At 39.0% G+C, this 13332-nt stretch overlaps 1 protein-coding gene across 1 annotated transcript; it reads left to right on the top strand.

Annotated features, from left to right (window-relative positions):
- The first annotated feature begins 4860 nt into the window (after window positions 1-4860).
- LOC140156297 (uncharacterized) lies at window positions 4861-10147 on the top strand. The gene is made up of 3 exons (XM_072179279.1): window positions 4861-4876; window positions 5581-5758; window positions 9469-10147. Exons 1-3 carry the CDS (start codon window positions 4861-4863, stop codon window positions 10145-10147), a joined length of 873 nt encoding a protein of 290 aa, XP_072035380.1.
- The last annotated feature ends 3185 nt before the right edge of the window (window positions 10148-13332 follow it).

Raw genomic sequence — 13332 nt, 5'->3', positions numbered from 1 at the left:
CCCTTTCGGCTCACCAAAAATGTCTTGCCCCCCCCATCATTTTACCCTCCCCAGTTCTCATAATTATTGCATAGCCCGAAGTTTATTTGAAAACAGAAGAACAAGATGACTGATGAGAATAATCATAATGAAAATATGAATATCTATTCAACATGTTCAAGCAGAGGGTAACAGAGAATAAATAATTATATATAGAACAAATTTGAAAATCTGTTGGTCCAAAAAAAAAAGGTAAGATTTGGAAAATGTTTTTTTTTTTTCAAACAGAGGAATAAAATTATAAAAAAAACAGCGAAATGCAATTTATAACAAAGACTCAAACAGAAGAATCACATAGCCCCCCTACATTTTCCCGGCCCCTTCCCCTTTAAATAATGAGCGGTCCCAAAAAATGTATTGATCTTTTGTTTTATGATAGTCTCCTCTGCTAGTCTGTTTGAAAAAATGGTACCATATTAATTGTCTAAATCTATAGATTATTCTGTTTTACTCCTCTTCAAGCACCATAATTTCGGTTGAGTTTGTTAATATCGTTCCTGAGTTTTGCCCCGGAGTTTTGCCTGCAGTAATTCATCATGATAACTAGACCCGTAATTTACAATTTCACCAACGGGCCCGGGCAACGGGCGCAAAACACAGGAGACATTTAACTTTTATGGTCTACTAAAATGACATTCATTCATTGTATGCCTATTAGGCCTAGTGTAGGCCTCATCAATATGGCCATGCATTTTTGCATCATTCTTTGCCTCACGGTTTCAAAACTGGCTTTCAAATCATGGGTCTTCAGCTCAGAGGTCCCACTGGTAGGCCTAAGTGCGTAAAAGTGAAGGATAAGTCACTCAAATTGTCGTTTTTTGGGGCCCCCCCCTTTTCAGACCTGAATTTCAGACCCATCCCCCTTTTTTTGACATGAAAATTATTGGTCAACCCCATAGAAAAGCATATAAACTCAATTTCCCAGGAACATTTGTGGTCTTTTTTACAGCCCCCCCCCCCTTTGGAGGGTGCTTTTAAGGGCCCCTTTTTGCATCAGGCCCCCCTAACAAGTGTTTGTGAACGGTCCCTAAATGAATCAAAGTCACGAAGACCTATTCCCAGGTATGATGAAGAGTGCTTCCCCCGGTGACACGAGCTATGTTTAGCAACCAAAATTTGCGTGACGAACGAACGAATTTCACTATCAACTTTGCACAACAGTTTCTCAATTAAATATCAACTATTTTGCAACTAACGTGGCTCAGTAAGTTTGTTTGTTTACATGATCATTTATGACATTGATGATCCTGACATTGATGTTAACTTTAAGCTTACGAAAAATCATACTCTTGATTGAGTGATGTTTACATAAAACTTTAATTTACATGTAAGCTTAAAGGAGTATTTCGTGATTCTAGCATCCTCTTTTTATGACATTTTTCAGTACATATCCACGAAAAAAGCCTATTTCCAAAATTTCAGTTGATTCCGATTTTGCGTTTGCGAGTTATGCATGATTATGTGTATTACACTGCTCCATAGACAATCAAATGCGTTGTAATTTCGTTCTGGTGCACCAGAACGAAATTAAAATTTCACGATATCTTTGCAAAAGCGAATTAATCTGCAAGAAATATTTTGTACATAAACATTATGTAGCCAGAGGTTTCCAGTGATATAAAAATCTCAACTTTTTTTGAGAAAAGTGGGGGATGAGGCTGTGGATCACGAAATGCCCTTTAACTAAAAAAATACATTTAATTATTTTTTAAACTAAAGTCTTATTCAGATTTCATTTGACAGCTTAACCATCGCGTATACGCGCGTGACGTCAAGCGTGTGCATTGGACCTTGTGCAAATAATACGCGCTGGACGGCTAGCAGTACGCTTTTGTTTGTAAAAGGGAATTTGAATAAGACTTTATAATCAAATTAAGTAATTCTTGGCCAAACTGGAACATGCGCGTTGCGTCCATGTAGTGTACTAAGCGTGTACGCAGTGTAAGGCGCGTGTATATTTTCTTCTGAACCGCGTGTGTGTGTTTATCGCGGAGCCACTAGTATAGCGTTCACAGTGTTCCAGTTTGGCCAAGAATTACTTAATTTGATTATAAGACTTACAATATGTCATTGTTGATTGTAACGTCATACAGACGAAATTATTATGGCTATCATCTATTCTGTCGGTCCGTGTCACGTCACTTCCGGTTGATGATGTTCGAGTGAAAACAAGTCCCTGATTCGATTTTTGTTGATGATTTCTGTCATTGGTGTTATGTAAATTTCGATCGCAAATAGTCAGTGGAATCAAACAACCGTTTCTAAGTCTTAAGAGTGAAAGAAACTTACTTGATTTACCGTTTATATACTGACAAACTTAAAATTAAATTCCATGGTCGGTGTCGTTTTTTTCTGAAACTGAATGCCACTCCAGCAACATCGCTATGTAGCCTCCTTCACAGCCGGTTTCTGTTGTTCACAACAAACCGTGCGCCACATGCAGTTTGGGCCCGAGACTAGAGATAGACCGGATGTTCGACCGACAGAATAATTAAATAAAAGACAGAGATAAAAAGAATTTATCGTGTCTGACGTCATCTGTCAATCAAACTCAAGCACGGTTTGTTTACAAGTGTCGTGATGATGACTTGCTGAACGCGGTGGTATAACCGAACCGGGCGCCTTATTGTTAATTTTGCACCTTCAAACATGCAAAGCCATTTGCTGCTATTCCTTTTCTCCGATCAGCACCAGATAGATCAGTCTTCCTTTTACGCGCTACTAACCTGTGTAATCCAATCAAGGATCGTAATTGACAGTGACATCACACGCGATAAATTCTTTTTATCTCAGTCTTTAATTATATCATGTTATAATTCTCAAATTTGAAGTACCGTACATGTAGTTTGGATCTTTCATCAACGTTTTACGCCAGTAGGGCAACAGAACCGCTACGTGAACGAGCTACAAGTACATTTGTATGAGCTTTTAGCCTTGGATTAAATTAATAACATGTCGAGTAGGCCAAGTAAAAAAACATTAGTTTCTCGTCCCCGCCAGCATTTTTTTTTTTGCTACCTTATCAAAAAAAGTTTTTTTTGTTTTTGTTTACAATTACAAAAAAATAATAATAGAAAGACAAAATTTCGATTCATTTTCGCTATCAGTACAAACCCAAACAGCATCAATGATACCTGCCCCCTCATTTTTTATGTTTTCCCCTGCTTGCCCCCACAAATGAAAATGTCTAGTTACGCTACTGGTCAATGCTGACTGACTGAGAAAGGATGGCAGGCAGCAACATACTCTAGCAACAAATGCGTAATTATCGTGTGCAAATTTAAAGATAGAGTTGAGTAAAATGCTCCCTATTTTAAACCACAGGGCAGGCTGCTATAGAAAAATTAACAAATTTGTGTACATCGTGGAACATTCAACTACGCTTGTTACTCGCGACTAATCATGCTAATACGAGCGCATAACGCCTGCGTCCATATATGCGAGGTTATCTGCGTACAACAGCTTACTACGCACAGCCACGCAAAGAGTATGTTCCACGATGTACACAAATTAAATATATTTTCTATAGCATGTGTATTGTTGCGTCGGCATACTTTTCGTGGAACAAGATGATCGCGCCACCTGATCGTGCTTGTGCCTGAACGGTCATGCTTCTGAATATTGATGGCAAGCTGGACTCAAGAAGCACTGTATTCAGTATCGAAGTTACGTAATGTTACTATGCCAACAGGATCATGCGCCAGAGTAATGAACTACGATCGAAACAATCACCACACAAAGTATATGGTACTCGAAGGATATAAAAATAGCGTGATCCGGTAACCAAGAGAATTACGTAACCACTTCGATGCTGAATAGAAACACTTCATAGCCTTTAATCCCCTATTCATATGGTGCGACTCATTCTAGTGTGGCCTATTCTTCCGAGTTCTGATACAGTGGCATGTGCAAAGGGGGATGGGCAAGGAGTCACTTTTGCTGGTTGGGGGAAATGCACCCATTCTGGGCAAAATTCGGGGTTTACCTTTTACGACGTGCAAAGCTAGCCCAAATTTTTTGAAGAAATGGGGGAATCGAATCTTTATTTACTCCAAATCAAAGTAATTGTATATTGATCAGTGACCAAAATCCATGAAATTGGGTATTTCATGTAGGGACACAAGACAGTATCGGTGTATTGAATTCAACTACCTCGCATGTACGTCTATCAAATTCTTTCACTCTGTACATTGTGCTTTTTCCATTACTGCAGATGTCATCATGGATAATATAGTAAGCTCCGCTATACCACCAGAATCCATCAATATTGAGCTCCATTTTGTTGATGCAGCTACCAGCAACGCAACATCCGATGCGTCAATTGTAAAGCAATATGACATAAACTACGATCCTCCAGTGACATCAAGTAAGGTTTGACAAGACTCTGTCACCTGTTCTGTTCGGTCATCTACAATATTAGGGGACATTTTTATGGGTCTACTAAATTCTACTTCATTGCATGCTTTTTATGAGTTGACCTCATTGTTTATCAACAAAGGCAAGGGAGTGGTATATCAATATGCTTGAGCAAACTGCATACTGGTATAACTACTGTAAACCACTCAGGTATAAGCCCACCTTCAGCTATAAGCCCACCTTTGGCTATAAGCACACCTTCGCTATAAGCCCACCCCTATTTTTCAAACCGTTATGGGAACAAGGGTGCACTCAGGTATAAGTCCAGTAATAATTTTAGCTAATTTCTTAAATCAAATCACATCAATGCTTTTCTTTCACATTTTAGAACAAATATAAAAAACAAAAAAAATCTGTTAAAAATTAACATTCCATTTCCATACTTAAAAATTAAAATTGACATAGATGATAGAAACTACAGGTACATCAGTCATATACAAATAGGGATTATTGTTCTTATTTCTAAATTCAACTCCCCCCCCCCATTTTTGAAGTGAAATTGGCCATCGGGGAGGTGGACTTATACCCGAGTAAGATGGCACTACACTGTTCAGTAGTCTTATTGTGATGTGGTAGGAGTTTTAAAAGCATGGCCCTGAACAAAATGATGCTTGCACATACTGCCAGGCAAGGAAGGATTAATGTGAATTGTGATGATGCGTGCGCATACTGCCAGGCAATGACGTCAAACGTCAACTCAGATATGCAAGTGCAGAAATGTAGACTGAAGAAAGGGGAGGGGAGGAGTGTTAAAAGCATGGGCCCTGAAGTTGAACAAAATGATGCCTGTGCATACTGCCAGGCAAGGGTCAATGGGAATTGTGATGGTGCGTGTGCATACAGTGCATACTGCCAGGCAATGACGTCAAACGTCAACTCAGATATATGCAAATGCAGAAATGTAGACTGAGGAGGGGGAGGTATTATGAAAAAGACACAAAATATATATGCATGAAGTAGTAAAAAGTAAAGCAGCCTGCTGCAACAAGAATGCATATATACATGTATTGCACATACTGAAAAAAAATTAAATACACATTAAATAATGGCATTCATGTGGGAAGAGTGGTGATTCTAACTGAAAATACTATTTTCTCATCTATTCCAATTGATTTGTTGCAACAGGTAACGAAGCCAGTGCGAGCATACAACAACTCCTCGCTGTCATTCAGGAGCAGAAAGAAGATCAGGGGAACCAGCAATTAGAAGCCCATCAATCTGATTCCCAGGCTCCTCCTGGCTCACTTCTTGAAGATGATGAGGATGTCCCTGAAAGTCTCAGGCGACAATATGTTTGTGACAAGTAAGCTTAAGGTTGTCATCTTTTTTGGACCATGTTGTGAGAAATTTCCATATATATGTGACATGATCAAGGGGAATGAGTCATATGTCGACCCTGGTCGCAAATGAATTTTACATACATTGTACTTTTCTAAAGAGGACATTTAAAGCTTTCAGAAACTGAAAACCCCATGTTGATACGACTTTTCTTAGCAAAGTTACATCAATTTATCAATGGTGGAAAACAATATTATAAAACAAAAGAATTTTAACACTTTCTTTGCCAATATCTCAAAATTAATATTAGCGACATCTCATTTCCCTTGATCGTGTCACATATGGCTTTAAATATTTTTACTGGGTTATTCCATTCAAAATCCACACTACCCCTGTGGAAGATTCAGCTAAAATCTGTCACATAGGGAGTATTAGTACGAATCCACATTTATTCAATTTGTGAAACAAACATTTTTAATCAATCCTAACATTTGCAGATTGTTGTATGTAAGAATCCATAGTTTTAGAGAGTAATAATAGGCCTATTGTTAGTATAAAGCCATGGTTTAAGGTGGCTGTGTACTCTCAGACATGCATGTAGTAAAAGTGCCATAACTTTGTAATTATTCACGCAAGACATATAAAAGTATACATTTTTATAGAGGCAAGACATCAAGAAATCTTAATATAAATACAGATTTGGTGTAAACACAACAATTTTAAAGAAAATAACAACAAAAAAATGAATTTTTGGCAATTGTCTTTTGGTACAAAACAAAAAAACACTCTTTCCAAAATTTTTGTTTTATTTTTTCTTAATCTTGATGAGGCTCCATTCCAAAAAATTTTTAAAATTTTTTGATATTGGCCTATAATTTTTGAGATATTGACCATATAAGGCATCAAAATGAACTTTTAAAATTCACAAACGCCTATTTACAAAAAATGATACCTAAAATCGGAAATAGAAAAAAAAAAAAAAAAAATGAGAAAGCGGTTTCTTAAGTCGATCTTGCTTTTTACAATAAGCATAATTGCTTACATAGATGCTGTATTTATTGAGTTATCGTGTACCTAAGTCATCATTTTACCGAGAAAATGAACATTGAAATAATGGCTGTTGAAGTATAAAGTGGTCACATTTTGCAATTTGATCGAAGCTCACAGGAGAATGCGGCAGTTCCTGTTTTTCTACTTTACATTATGTGAACATCGGGTAAATCCACAGCACCTTGAGAAGTTTGGGCGAAATCTATTCATGTTAATGTTTAAATCGGGGGAAAGAACTTGAAAAAATCCACATTTTATCAACTAAAATTTAGCCATTTGACTGCTAGGTTTTGGTGAAATCAGTGCTTCCGTGGTGCTTCCATAAGATGCGCCACGCATGCAGATAAGCGTTGCGTATGCGTAGCGTATCTGTGCGTTAATAATTTGCGCGACTACAAAACACAATGCGTTGTCACGCACGTGTACCCAGATGGTACAATAAAGATTTTCTTTCCTTTTAAATTGTGAAACGAGTGAAATAGTGAAATAAAGTCCATAAAATAGAGCAGTTGGAGTTTACAAATCTGGATTTTCTTTCCTTGTATTTATAAAAAACATAACAAAGTACATAAATGTCAAAAAAGCTCAATTTCGCGAAAAAAACAATGTCTAGAGTACACAGCCACGTTAAGTCAGAGAATACACTCGAAACTGTGGATTCTTGATATTAATCCACAAGAATCAACAGTTTCTTTTGTATAACTTATCCAGGGTGGAATAAAAAAGAATTGCTGTCTAGTGTAATTTAACATTTGCTATGATTGGTTCTCACTCTCTAGGAATGTATGAAAAACCTTTCTTTTATTTTTTTTATTGTGTGTCATGATTTATGTTACAATTCAAATTCAAAGTTACTTATTCAAACAAAATTACTTCCTTTCCTGTCGATGATCTGAGAACCAAAATGGGGAAATTCAACATTTAAGTTTGTGTGTGGGAAGAAGATTTTCAAATAAAAAGAACCTGTGCCTCACACTCTGCTTGCTATTTGGCTCAAGCTTTTGTTACGCTGCAGTGGAGACACTGTTTGAAAATGAGGGTTCATTGCGTTGTTGGGCAGGAAATACCTTCTATGTGTCTTTGGCCCCTGAACATGTTTAAAGCAAAACTGCCAACAGGTTACATAGGAGGTTTTGCTTTAAACATGTTCAGGGGCCCAAAACATATAGGAGGTTTTTCCTGCCCAGCGACGATGGGTTTTTATGCCTCCACCGGAGGTATTATATGTTTCCTGGTTGTCCGTCCGTCCATCCGTCCATCCGTCCGTCCATCTGTCCGTCCGAGCTTGCGGGTGCAATTTCTCGGAACTGGTAAGATGTACAGTGATGCAATTTGGTGGGGGATGGTTGTTGGCGATCTTCAAATTCCAGTAGGTTTGGTTAGTGGGTCAAGGTCACCCAAGGTCATCTAGGGGTCATCTGAGGTCAAATGAGCAAAAACCGTCGTATGGGCATGACAACCTTGGTGTACAGTGATGCAATTTAGTGGAGGGATGGTCGGTGGCGGTCTTCAAATTCCAGTAGGTTTGGTTAGTGGGTCAAGGTCACCCAAGGTCATCTAGGGGTCATCTGAGGTCAAATGAGCAAAAACCGTCGTATGGGCATGAACCTTGGTGTACAGTGATGCAATTTGGTGGAGGGATGGTCGTTGGCGGTCTTCAAATTCCAGTAGGTTTGGTTTGTGGGTCAAGGTCATCTAGGGGTCATCTGAGGTCAAATTAGCAAAAACCGTCGTATGGGCATGAACCTTGGTGGGTACTGTAAACATTAAGAACCAAATTTTTTGAAGGTCATTTTGGGGTCATCTGAGGTCACACAGGGGTCATCTGAGGTCAAATAACTCAAAACTGTCGTATGGGCGTGAAACTTGGTGGGTACAGTCAACATTTAGAGTTAAATTCTTGGAAGGTCATTTTGGGGTCATCCGGGGTCATCTGAGGTCAAATAACTAAAACTGTCGTATGGGCATGAAACTTGGTGGGTACAGTCAACATTTAAAGTTAAATTTTTGGATGGACTTTTTGGGGTCATCTGGGTTCACACAGGGGTCATCTGAGGTCAAATTACTAAAAACCGTCATATGGGCATGAAACTTGGTGGGTACATTCAACATCTCAAGGTGGAGGCATTGTGGCCGACGCTTTGCGTCGAGAACCGCGCAAGCCGAGAACCGCTCTAGTTTAAAAATATGTTTTAAATCATTTTGGCTTAATATTATATATATATATAATATTGTACGTGTTAAGTCGTTAAGCTTCTAAAAAGGCTTTATTGGGACAATGTGTGTGTGTGGCAAACAGGCTCCTTGCACCATTTTTTTCCTTTGCCTTCCGTATTATATCTTATAGTTTTTTCACTCTGCCAAATCAAATTTCAGGATCGTAATGAGAAAAATATGATCTGTTATATCAAAAATGAGGTAAATTGGGGTGGGGTGAGGGTGTTGATCGGGTCAGAAGCCTGTAAGTTATTACTATGGGTTTAGCATTTTTGTGCACATTTATAGAGACTCACTGAAGGATTCACTTTATCATAATAATAAACTATTTAAAGATGTACATGTAGTGTAATGAATGACTTAGGTAACCTACCGTATGAAAAAACTGCATGGTGTTTTTATTTTCACGCTGATTGTTTTTTTGTTGTATTTCTATTCATTCTTTGTATTTCTTATCATTCTTTGCAGATGTGGAAAAGTTTACAGATCACGGTGTGGCATAAAAGGACATGTAAAGGCGGTACATGAGCAAACTCTTCACGTATGCCATATATGTGGGGCCACCATGAAATGGGAACCCAGCCTCCAGGCTCACCTGAGAACAGTGCATAAAATCGGAGGTCCAAAGAGGTCCCTCACAATTAACAGAAAATGCCAAGAATGCGGTGCAACATTCCGTAACAATGGTTTATTTTACGATCATTTGAAGAAGGTTCACAAGGTTACTAAACCTATCAAATGCAAAGTTTGCAATATGACTTTCAGGGCAGGAGCACCATGGTATGACCATAAGAAAATGCATCCAGAAGAGTATCACTGCTATACTTGCGATGTTTGCCAATCGAGATTTACCACTCTTGGTGGTTTCAAGAGACATCAGTTGCAATCAGGCCATGGAAATAACGTCAATGGTCAGGATGGTGTTACGATAGAGCATGGTGATGTCACAAGTGATGTAACAACAGGGGAGAATATAAAAACTAATGTCAAAGGTCATGCTGCTGATGTTGATGGTCGACCAGGGATAGATACTGAAAAGACAGTGGCAAGCGATAGTACCAAAGATCATAATGCAGCGGTACTGATCAAGCAGATACAACATTATCCTGTCCATACAAATGTGGTAGCAAATTTAGATTGTATGTAACATATAGAAAACATCTCGTGAACAATAGTTGTCGCAGAGGACAGAAGAAGATGACTTCTAGGCGAAATCTAAAGTACAAGAAAGTGCTGCTATGCTGTGGGAAAGTCTATGAGTCGTATAAGGAGTATCGGGACCACATTAATGTGCATAAACATGACTACCAAACTGATTGCGATTTTGGAAAACGGAAGAAAAAATTAAAATTTAAGTGTCCTGTGTGTAAGAAGATAGTCGATATTAGTGGTCTCTTATATCATCAAATGTCGCATTATGGAGTGAAAAACTTTGCGTGTGACCAATGCAGTTATAGATGCATTCATGCAACAGATCTTATAAAGCACAAGTTAGTACATGCAAATTCTAGGCCTCACCAATGCAAGTTTTGTACTCGAAAATTTCGAGTATTGACCAGTTTGAGGCACCATGAGATTTCACATCTTGGTGTAAAAGATATGTGTGTAAAATATGAGTGTGGAAAATGTTTAAAACAATTCATTGTTGAATACTACAGAAATAAACACCAGCGACATTGTGATGGCCGTAATCATGCAAACGTGAATGCATTGGCTTCAGGATCATTAGGACATCTTTGCAACATTTGCTTTGGTTTCTTTTTTTACGAAACCAAATTTGATCGTCCACCAAAAAGTGTGTAACAAGGAGGGTACTGCTAATGGGGAAACTGATGTGAGTACGCAAGCAAAGATGATCAAGGTCGCGGGGGAATCGGGCAAGGTCATAAAAGTGCCGTTGGAATCTCTGTACATTTGCAAGGCATGCTCACAAGTGTTTGAGGATGCAAGCGATCATCAATCACATCAGGTTATGTGTATTACAAACGAGTATCGATACAGGAATGAGGAGGCTAAACTCAAGTTTAATAGGGCTGATATGAGGATGCATGATGATGATGATGATGATAGTGATAGTGATGATGACGATGACGACGATGATGATGACGACGACCAAGTAACAGGGAAGGATGATGATGACAATGGCATTGAAGTCATAGAAATTTCAAATCAATCTTCCAAAACCAAAACTATCCAACCAAAACAAATGGGAAAGATAAAGAAGGTTCAAACTATCCAGACAAAACAAATGGGCAGTGGGCAGAAGAAGGGTGAGTGTTCACTAGTTTCAACAGCCATCACATGTTGTACCTGTAATAGGACCACTGATGAGATAATCAGACAAGAATGTGCAAAGCATCTGATTGGCAGTCAAAATAACTACGATATAAGACATCACGGGCAGAGGATCATCCTGACCAAGATGCCGAGATGTTCAAATGCAACACATGCCGAAGACTACGCAGAAGTTGCTGCTGGAGCACAGATGTATGCCACATTTCTATTGCCGTGATTGCGGAGAAGTGTTCACTTGCAAAGCAGTTCTTGAAAGACACAGCAAAGGACACAAGAAGAAGCAAGAACATATTGCTTGTTGCTCGTATTGTAACAGCAGATTCCTGTCATTGTCAGCTCTTCGTTTTCACAATCAACATGTTCACCATGCAGTTCAAGTTCAAGATACTAGGAGCCAAGGTTATTTACAGGAGGAATTGCTAACTAGAAAAATATTGCCATCTGGGAAAGTGAAGCCGCATATGGTTATCTTTCTAAACTCACCGAAAAAGAAAGTCTCACCAGTAATGAAGGCAGGAGGACCATCACTGCAACAAAGGAGAGGTCCTCATATAATTACATTGAAACGGTTACCGGTGAAAGAACCGCACATTGGTGACAAGATTCAATCTGGTGGTGGTATAGAAATTTTGAAGACACGTAAGATGCCAAATGCACTCAAAGAAAATGTCAGTAAGGAGGCAAGACATGGCAAGCCGGCAGCATCAAGACGAAAGACAGTTAGGACTACAGAAAGTGATGTAGGGAGTGTAGGAACAAGCATGTCTGGCCTGCCACCTGGCAGAGTCTTGCCAAGAGAAAGGAATGTACAAGATGTTGGTGACAGATCGCAGCAAAAAAATGTCAGTAAGGAGGCAAGACATGGCAAGCCGGCAGCATCAAGACAAAAGACAGTCAGGGATACAGAAAGTGATGTAGGGAGTGTAGGAACAAGCATGTCTGGCCTGCCACCTGGCGGAGTCTTGCCAAGAGAAAGGAATGTACAAGATGTTGGTGACAGATCGCAGCAAAAAAATGTCAGTAAGGAGGCAAGACATGGCAAGCCGGCAGCATCCAGACAAAAGACAGTCAGGGATACAGAAAGTGATGTAGGGAGTGTAGGAACAAGCATGTCTGACGTGCCACCTTGGAGAGTCTTGCCAAGAAAAAGGAATATGCAAGATGTTGGTGACAGATCGCAGCAAGAACCACCTTGCACACCGTTACCAAGGAAAAGGAGTGTTACTGCTACAGAGAGGGTACAGTGTGTTGATATCAATGATGACGTAGAGCAAGAACCACAGGAGAAAGTGCCCCGGAAAGCACCGCTAGTTGCCTATCAGTGTCCATTCTGCAAGGAGAACTTCTCGATCCCATCGAATCTCTTTGTACATATAAGGGCGCATCATAGCATTAAGATGCCACATCACTGTGATTACTGCTACATGTGTTATGCAAGTCACTCAGAACTTACAGATCATTTGATTAAAAAACACAAGGAAATGCTTGACCAACTGAAGGTTGCCAAATTGGGTGTATCATCAACATAGGTTTGCCAACATTGTATATTGATCTGAATCTCAGGGTCGCGAAAGATGCCTTAAGTGACTGTACATGTATGTTCAACACATAAAGTGGATATAATTTCTCATGTTGTATTAGAAAGGTTTGTTGTGACCAGTGCATTTCCTTTTGCTGCATCTGCTTTGCTTATATCCCAGGGGTCCATTTCACTAAACTTTTAACCCTTAGTAACTCAAGTAACCGTTGGTATAATTATGAATACCCAATACTAGACGTAACTTTACAAAGGGTCCCTGTAGTAAATCACTATTACTTACCTAGGGTACCGTTCGTAAGTAAGTTTAGTGAAACAGAATTTATGACTTGTCTTAAGTTACGAAGATTTCGAGACTAAACTTACAGGTTTAGTGAAATGGACCCCAGGTACTATGTTTTACTTTGGGAACAAACTGTGTCAAATGCATTAATAAACATCTGTTTCCCACATAATACAATTTATGTTATTTAATTGTAGATACTGCACATTTAGTTTTT

This window comes from Amphiura filiformis, chromosome 1, assembly GCF_039555335.1.
Source record: "Amphiura filiformis chromosome 1, Afil_fr2py, whole genome shotgun sequence".
NCBI lineage: Eukaryota > Metazoa > Echinodermata > Ophiuroidea > Amphilepidida > Amphiuridae > Amphiura > Amphiura filiformis.
This window is presented reverse-complemented; position numbering and strand designations above follow the sequence as displayed.

Bases quoted from the DNA above. Each gene is read 5' to 3' on its own strand.
- LOC140156297 (XM_072179279.1), top strand. The intron at 5,759-9,468 runs GTAAGCTTAAGG...CATTCTTTGCAG, and splicing joins CGACAATATGTTTGTGACAA to ATGTGGAAAAGTTTACAGAT.